At 46.9% G+C, this 8,894-nt stretch overlaps 1 protein-coding gene across 5 annotated transcripts; it reads left to right on the top strand.

Moving 5' to 3' along the window:
* Positions 1-1,017: 1,017 nt before the first annotated feature.
* On the top strand, positions 1,018-8,246 carry ZBTB18 (zinc finger and BTB domain containing 18). Of its 5 annotated transcripts, none has more exons than XM_064648657.1 (3): positions 1,019-1,117; positions 2,421-2,504; positions 4,592-8,246. In XM_064648657.1, exons 2-3 carry the CDS (start codon positions 2,492-2,494, stop codon positions 6,172-6,174), a joined length of 1,596 nt encoding a protein of 531 aa, XP_064504727.1. In that variant the 5' UTR covers positions 1,019-1,117; positions 2,421-2,491; the 3' UTR covers positions 6,175-8,246. The 5 variants fall into 5 exon arrangements, with proteins under 5 accessions (XP_064504729.1, XP_064504727.1, XP_064504728.1 ...); XM_064648658.1 differs by lacking the exon at positions 1,019-1,117 and adding an exon at positions 1,706-1,914; XM_064648660.1 differs by lacking the exon at positions 1,019-1,117 and having other exon boundaries at positions 1,928-2,504; positions 4,592-5,279; positions 5,392-5,931.
* Positions 8,247-8,894: the final 648 nt, after the last annotated feature.

Below are 8,894 nucleotides of genomic sequence, written 5' to 3'. Positions count from 1 at the left end.
TAACAGGCACCAGCAATTTGTGTTTGTCTTAGATACGGATCACTCAGTGAATTTTGGCAAAAAGTTTCTTTATCCTAGTTAACTGTGCTGTGTTCCTGGCAGGAGCAGGTGACACCTCTCGGGTCTGGAGATAATACTGCAATATACACTATACATATACACACACGCACAACATATACATATACGATATAGTTATATACACACACAGTACACACGTACACATATGCAACAGACATACATACATACACAATACACTAGTGATGCTCTTGGCTCCCAACGACTGCATGGTCTCAGTACTTTATACCACACTCTCCATCCCGACCGGCCCCGAGGCAGTGCAGTAGTGCCCAGACGGGCAGACACGGACACAGGAGCACACTGGAGGCGGCCTGGCCTGGTCCAGCCTTCGGGCGGGCCATTCCCAGTCCCGTTCCCGATGCCTCCCGCTCTGCGCCGCACCTGCCGCGTCCGCACCGTCCCGCCATGCACCGCGACACCCCCCCCGAGACACAGCCCCGCCCCCAGGACCCGCCCCAGCGCTCGCCCCGCCCCCGGGCTCTACTCGGCCCCGCCCCCTTCCGCCTCGGCTCCCCGCCGGGTCACGCCCCCTCTGCCCCTCCGCGCGCCGCGATTGGCGGTGCCGCCGGCCTTCCCGGGCCGCCCTGCTCCAATGAGCGGCCGCGGCGGCCCGTCAGTCAGCGGCGGCCGCTGGCGGCGGTTGGCGGCGGCCGCGGCGCGGGCGGGCCGCGCTGTCAGTCAGAGCGGAGTCCGAAGTGGGGAGCGGGAGGGAGGGGGCGAACATCTGTCTGCCGCAGCCGGGCCCGGCTGTGCCGCCGCCGCCGCCGTGCGTGCGCCCCGCGCCCCCGCCCGCCCCCGACCCCCGCCCGCCCCCGCGCCCCGCCGGTGCCATGGGGAGCCGCTGAGCCCGGGGCCCGCTTCGCTCCGCCGGCTGCCCCGCTCGCTCCTCAGCCGCCGGCAGGGGGGAGCCCGGGGGGGGCGGCGGCCAGCGGGCGCGGGGGGCGGGCGGGGGGCGAGGCGCGATCCCGGAGCGGCAAGTGAGCGAAGAGGAGCCGGCGGGCGGCGGCGGGAGCGCGGGGACTTCGGGCCGCCGCGCAGTGTGAGTCCCGCTGCCCTCATCCCCACACACCCGGGGCCGGGGCCGCTGCGGCCCCGCGGGGCGGGCGGAGTTGGCGGCGGGTCCGGCGGGGGGTGGGCGGAGGGGCGGGGGCAGCGCTCCCCGGGCGGCGGGACTGGCCGCCCAGGCGCCGCTCCCGGTTACTTTTCTTTTGTTGCCGCCGTGACCCGGGGGCGGCTTTTCCTGCGCGCCGGGCAGCTGCTTCCTTCCCCGCGGGGCGGCTGCCGGCGCGCTCGGCCACGGCCCGGCCCCAGGCGGGGGAGGCGCTGCCTGCGGGACCGGGTCCCCGGACGGGGGTGTCGGGGCCGGGGGGGGAACACACACAGCCCCGGCCAAAAGTTGCCGCCGCCCGGCGGGGAAGAGGGGGCTAGGCCCGCGGGGAACTTGGTGCGCGCCGCCGCCTCCCCGCCCGTCCCGTCCCGGGGGGCGCCGGGCTGTCCCTGCCCGGCAGCGGGCAGCTGGCCCGCCCCCCTTGGGACACGCGTGAGTGTCACAGGGGGGGCCGGCGGGGCTCGGGGCTCCCGCTCGGGCGGGGTGGCCACTCGCAGCCTGCGGGGCCGGGGACCCGCGTCCCGGGGCCGCTGCGGTCACAGAGATGGCCAGCCCCAGCCCCCGAAGGGCGAGAGCGGTGCGGGAGCCGAGCCGAGCGCTCGCAGTAGAGCCCCGGCCGGGGGAGCTGCTCCGCGGCTCCGAAGGAGCCCGAGTTGGTGCTCGGTGTCACTTGCGCTGTCTTAAACGCTGGAACTGCAAGGACCGGCTGCGAAGCGGGGAGCCGTGAGGTGATAAATGGGTCCGGTTAATTTCTGCTTGTAACCCCAGGACTCAGTAAAACCGAGCCGGTGTGGATTTCTGGGGTAACCCCGTGGCTGGGGTACGCTGTCAGCACATAAAGCGGTCCTCCAACTTAAGGCAGAAGTGTTGCTATGCTGCACATACAGCAGAGCCCCATATGTTTAGGATTTTCTTTTTTTTTTTTTTTCCTCCCTGTTAGAAAGTTTGAAAAAAAGAGACTTTGAAGTATTTTGTTTATACTAACAGAAGAGAAAAGTTCTCCTAAGAAAAAGCTGGTGGCAGGAGTGTAGAGGAGTAGCATATGGCATTAAAAGGAGCACAGCTGGAGGTAGCATTTCCATCTGAACATGATGTCAGAGCAGCTGACAGCCTGCCATCCCTCAGCCTTTTATTCTAACACACAGACAGGGAGTTAGTGTGTGCAGATCTGTGTGTGGAGAAGGTATCTCATTCCTCTCTAACATCATCTCCACTTTGCATCTGTCTCTCCTAGTCTGCTTTTTTTCCACCGATCTAACAGACCTGGAGCCAGCAAGACTCAGAGGAAAGGACTTAATCAGGTTTATGTGTACTAAAGGTAGGAGTAGCAATAGATTAGATACAGCATATTTCTGTTTTGGTGTGTTGTTTATTGAATTTCAGAAAAAAAATCACATTACTTTTCTAACCAAGTTTAGAGGTAATATATGAAATTGAGTGTTAAATAGATAAGTGGACTTAGTCAAAAGGCTTGGGCTACAGTTGCATAGTATCAGTTCTTGGGCACATTGTTAGCATTAACTTTAATACATATTGTGAGAATGTCTTGGTTTGGAAGAAGGAGAGAGCAAGTTCATTCTTCATTTCTGAGACCAAAACTGCAGTGGATTTAGTGGCAAGACTAAAGAGAGTTCTGCTTTATGTTCTTGTCTTGCATCTTTTAGATGACTTTGCGGGGGTTTTAGTGAAATATACAAAAGTGTGCTTTTTTACAAAAGGACCGTTCTGGCTAAAATCTGTTTGTGGGCAAGTCTTTCATTAAACTTCACGGTTAAATATCCAGCAGCTCAGAAACATAGTAGCATACAGCTGTAGTGCTTCTGAAAGATAGAAATCAGTTATGTGTTTAAAAACTTTTGTACCCGGGAGAATGGCTTGACTGGTTTCCTCTTTTCTTTCTTGCATGTAGCATTTGAAATCTTTTATTTAGCGTAACAATAATTATTTGAAGGAGTTTTTGTATTTGCGACTAATTTAGAACTTGTAGATTTGAGCTGCCTGAATTGGCCAGACAGCTGTAATCGCACTCCTCTATTCTTAATCTCTTTATCTGGGCAGCAGCTGCCATATGGCCACAGTCAGCTGGATCAGATGTTTATAAGCTTCCTTCTTCGTCCCTCTCTGTCCTTTCAGCCTCCTAATTTGATCACAGCTACCTTGTGAGCTGCCCTCCAATCTTTATTTTTAGCCCTCTTAAGGATTAGGATTGATGTTGGCTGTGGGGCACTTAAAGTGATTGTATTGTAAATCTTCGTGCTTTACTCTAGCAATGGTATTTTACAGAATATAGTAGGGGTTGTGTTGTAAGTTTTAGTACATCTTGGTTTGTGAGGGATGGGGTTTTTTCAGTAATATCTGCCAGCCTAAGAGTCACGATCTGCTTAGATGATTTGGGAGACCATTGCTATCAATCACAGAAGAATAGATTAAGACAGGTTTTTAAGAGATTTTACTTTTCTTTTGAATTTTGACTTCTCTACTTCTTTTTTAAGTTTAATTTTTCTTTATCATCAAGGAAGGCAAATAGAAAGACACTTGGGTAAGAATAGTACTTGGGATACTGATTTTAGACCTGTACACATGCACACACGCTCACGTTGAATGACTTTTTTTTTTTTCTTTGAGCTTGGTACTGCGAACTGCCTGGTGTGGGAGGGGAGGGAAATTTCTGTCCTTCTGCACAGGGAAAGTGGTGTTCGTTGGCGTTTTGGTTGTTAGCTTTCTTTTGTGTATTCTGCATGTTGGCAAAAATGTTCATGTTATATTGTACAGTATGGAAAAGGTCTAAAACCTTAAAAAAACCTGTACTTACTACAAGAAGAAAACCATGCAAACTAAATTTCTAAAAACTTTTATTTTTGCTGTTGATATAAGTTGACACATGTAAATAATTTTTCTAGCTTATGAATGTTAGACCATCAGATTTGGGTATATTAGCATTTCTTCATGTATGAACCTCTCCTCTTACTACAGTTTGACTTTAAAAAGAAGGTAGATTATCTGATTTTTTTTTCTTCCGCTTCTGTGATCTCTCAAACTTAGTGTTAAAAAAAAAATTTTTTTTGGGTCTGCCCTCCTAGGGATGCAATCTGGAAGAAGTTCCCTAAAAAAAAAACCACAAAACTGTTGAACAGATTTTATGAACAGCAGTGATACTTTAAAAAAATTACAGATGTACCTTTGCGCTTAATAGACTGGCTTATTTACCACAGAAGGGAAATCATAGCTGTGGTGGTAAGTCGGGGAAAGAGTTGCCATCGTACATGCGTGTTAAGTAATCTTCGCGTGGTGTCAGTACCAGAATTTCGGCAATATAAATACGGGATTTTAGAGTGGAATTACTTGGATTCGTAAGTTCTGTGATTCCAACCTACATTTAATTTTTAAAAATCTTGTTGCTTATAGGTTATGAAGACAGTATGGAGTTTCCTGACCACAGTAGACATTTGCTGCAGTGTCTGAGTGAGCAGAGACATCAGGGTTTTCTTTGTGATTGCACTGTTCTGGTAGGAGATGCCCAGTTCCGAGCGCACAGAGCTGTTCTGGCTTCATGCAGCATGTATTTCCACCTCTTTTACAAGGACCAGCTGGACAAAAGGGACATTGTTCATCTGAACAGCGACATTGTTACAGCCCCAGCTTTCGCTCTCCTGCTTGAATTCATGTACGAAGGAAAGCTCCAGTTCAAAGACTTGCCCATTGAAGACGTGCTAGCAGCTGCCAGTTATCTCCACATGTATGACATTGTCAAAGTCTGCAAAAAGAAGCTGAAAGAGAAAGCAACCACGGAGGCAGACAGTACAAAAAAGGAGGAAGATGCCTCAAGTTGTTCAGACAAAGTGGAGAGCCTCTCCGACGGCAGCAGCCACATGCCAGGAGACTTGCCCAGCGATGAAGACGACGGAGAAGATGAAAAATTGAACATCCTGCCTAGCAAAAGGGACTTGGCGGCTGAGCCTGGGAACATGTGGATGAGATTGCCCTCAGACTCAGCAGGCATTCCCCAGACTGGCGGAGAGGCAGAGACGCACACAGCAGCAGCTGGAAAAACAGTAGCCAGCCCCTGCAGCTCAACAGAGTCTTTGTCCCAGAGGTCTGTCACCTCCGTGAGGGATTCAGCAGATGTTGACTGCGTGCTGGACCTGTCTGTCAAGTCCAGCCTTTCAGGAGTTGAAAATTTGAACAGTTCTTATTTCTCTTCACAGGACATGCTTAGAAGCAGCCTGGTTCAGGTGAAGGTGGAGAAAGAGGCTTCCTGTGATGAGAGTGATGTTGGCACTAATGACTATGATATGGAACATAGCACTGTGAAAGAAAGTGTGAGCACTAATAACAGGGTACAGTACGAGCCGGCCCACCTGGCTCCAATGAGGGAAGATTCGGTCTTGAGGGAGCTAGATAGAGAGGACAAGGCAAGCGATGATGAAATGATAACTCCAGAGAATGAGAGAGTCCAGGTGGAAGGAAACATGGACAGCAGCTTGCTCCCTTATGTGTCAAACATACTTAGCCCCGCTGGCCAAATTTTCATGTGTCCTCTCTGCAACAAGGTCTTTCCTAGCCCCCACATCCTGCAAATTCATTTAAGCACGCACTTTCGAGAGCAGGACGGGATCCGCAGCAAGCCTGCTACCGATGTCAATGTCCCAACCTGCTCGTTGTGTGGTAAGACTTTTTCTTGCATGTACACCTTGAAACGTCATGAGAGGACTCATTCAGGTGAAAAGCCCTACACTTGCACCCAGTGTGGAAAGAGCTTCCAGTACTCCCACAACCTGAGCCGCCACGCAGTGGTTCACACGCGGGAGAAGCCTCATGCTTGTAAGTGGTGTGAACGCAGGTTCACACAGTCTGGAGACCTTTACAGACACATTCGGAAGTTTCACTGTGAGTTGGTGAACTCATTGTCTGTCAAAAGTGAAGCACTGAGCTTACCTACTGTCAGAGACTGGACCTTAGAAGATAGCTCACAAGAACTTTGGAAATAAAATTTTTATATATATAAATAATATATATATAAATCTATATAGTTGTGGTACAGTCTAAAAGCAATCTTGTTTCCTTGAACTGAAAGTTTGGCTATTAGCTTGTTTTTGCACTTTAAGGCAGCATGAATATTTCACTAATTTAGCACTCCGATAAAAATGAACTGTAGAGGTAATCCGACAAAGTAACTAACTGCGAAGCGTATTTTTCCCCCTTTTTGGAATAGAAGCCAGCGGATACTTTACTTCTAAGGAATCTCCAATTCAAAAAATTTGGATGTGGCTTTATTCTCCCTAAAACACTGCGTTCTTTTAAGCTCTTGATCTTTTTCCCTCTTAAAATCTGAATGTAGAAATCCTCTCTCAATTTTGTCAGTTCCTTTACATTTCTATAATTGCATGAGTCCTTTCTAGCTGTTGGAAACCTGAATGCTTTTAGACCCAAATGGAAAATTTCTGAAATGCTGGATTATCTATTTTTAAACAAGCGGTTGACTTAAAACTTATTATGGCAACTTCTGGATTTCTGACAGTTCCCACTGGAAAAAAAAAAACCACAAAAAAAACCAACACAAAAAACATAAAACAAAAACCCTGAGAGTACACTGGGATCACTGGGACTCTGTCTTACGTGAAGGTTTGCTTGGGATGAAAAAGGATATTGCAGCTTCAGCAGTGATGAACTGTGTGTTTAAAAAATGTGAATTACTGTTATTGTATACTGTAATTGATTACATGGGCCGGGGGGAGGTATCAAAGAACTTGGCAGGTTGTGTTGATGCTCTTAGTTGAGTCTTGAAAAGTAAATATTAACGCTACAGAAATGCATGATTTTCAGTATATTTTTGTCTTTGTTTGCATTGTATAACTTTAACGAGTGAGTTGAAAATTATTTAATTTCCTTAGGAAAAAACCCGACACCGTTGAAAATGCCAGTGTTACGAAGAAGAGAAATGCACTGTTTTTATTTTATCTAATTTAAATTTATTTTCCCGCTGTCTTTAAGTTGAGAAGAACTTAAGCTACGAGTCGCCGATTTAGCTATGTTCACAAGGAAAAAAAAATTGAATGTTTACAACCAGGCTTCGAGATTTGCATGTGCGGTGTGCATTTACTAACCCCAGACCCCTTCTAATTGCACAGACCCCACGCCAGCTCCAACTGAGGTGCGTCCATTTCCCCAGATGAGCATTTGTAGGATTCCTGCTGCACCACTCCACCACAATAGGTCCTTCTTTTTTTTTTTTTTTTTTTTCCCGCGTTGAAAAGAGGCTGTGGACTGAAAAAAAAAAAAAAAAAAAAAGGCAAAAAAAGCCCCAGGCTGAAAGGCCTGGGCAGGCCTGAGTGACAGGGGGGGCCGGGGGGGCCGGGGAAGGACTATGCGTATCCAAGCAGCAGAGACTGCAGCCTGACGTGTGGTTTTAATGACCAACACGCAGGTCAAAAGCATTTTGCACAGTGTTTGTTTTCCTGTCTTGCACTTACAAATAAGGTCTATGGGAGTAGCATGGAAAACGTTTGCTGTTTTTTCCTTTTTTTTTTTCTTTTTTTTTTTTCTCTCTGCTTTTGTTTAAAATTTGATCGCCTTAACTACTGTAAACATAGCCTATTTTTGTGCTTAAGATACTGAATGGAAAACTCCATTGTGTATTGCTGGACTGTTTTGGAAATATTTGGTCAAATGTGTGTTAATTTGGCTGTAATGGCATTTAAAACAAAAAAAAAGCTGTGAAAATGGCCTTGGAGCGTTATCTTTAGTTACTTGAATAGTTTCTAGGTTTTAAAACTACATTCTTTTCTTAAGTTAGAGAAGACAATCAGTGTCTGAGGAAAATGGACTTTCTCTTGGATTTTTTTGTGGTCCTCGTGAGTGATTGCTTTTTTCCTTTCCTTAGTTTCACATTCTTCTTTTGTTCTAAAACTTAGACTGACATCTAGCTTTGACAATCATAGTATGTTTTATTTTCCTGAGGAGGGAATAACTTATAATGCTGTTTAGTTTTGTACTATTGGTGTGTTGGTGAATTTTTAAACTGTGTGCTAACTGCAATAAATTATATGAACTGAGAAATCAATTCCCTTGTCTTTTTTCCCTCTTTTAAATTATAGTTATGGAGTATTTTTTATAATGTGTAACTTTATTACTTTTGTACAGACTTCTATTGCTAACTGTGTATGGAATATGTTTTCAGTATGCTTTTGAGCACTTTGTTGCTAACGTACATATTTACATCTCACTTAACATTTAAAAAAATTAAATGCTTGTGTTTTGAAAGCATTTCTCTGTGTCTAGCTCTCGATCATTCTGTAGAGGTATTTTTTTATAATATTTTTTTTTCTTCCCCAAAGACTTTCGCAGAAGCAATCTATTCCATTCTAGAAATTATGCTACCATGCAAACATCTATCTATGCAGGCACACAATTCCTTTTCTGGGCTTAATTTCACTCCAAGGAGCTCTCTTGGGCTCACTCTTTTATATATTGGTCTCTGCCAGAACAGTAGAGCAAAAGGCAACAACTTAATCTGAAGCATTGTCCAGGTACTGACTGGCCGTCAATGTTACAGTAGGCAGTCAAAATGTCCAAACCACCGGTAACACTTTAAAACTGTCTGGACTGCAGATAAAAATTGAAATAATCCTAAATCCTTTGGGGGATTTCTTTTACAGACTAAATGTTTCTTTAAAAAAAATTAAACGAAGCTCAGTGAAACCTTTGAAAA

This window comes from Pseudopipra pipra, chromosome 3, assembly GCF_036250125.1.
Source record: "Pseudopipra pipra isolate bDixPip1 chromosome 3, bDixPip1.hap1, whole genome shotgun sequence".
Lineage (NCBI taxonomy): Eukaryota > Metazoa > Chordata > Aves > Passeriformes > Pipridae > Pseudopipra > Pseudopipra pipra.
Note: the sequence above shows the minus strand (reverse complement) of the source record. Positions and strands in the feature narration are given on the sequence as shown.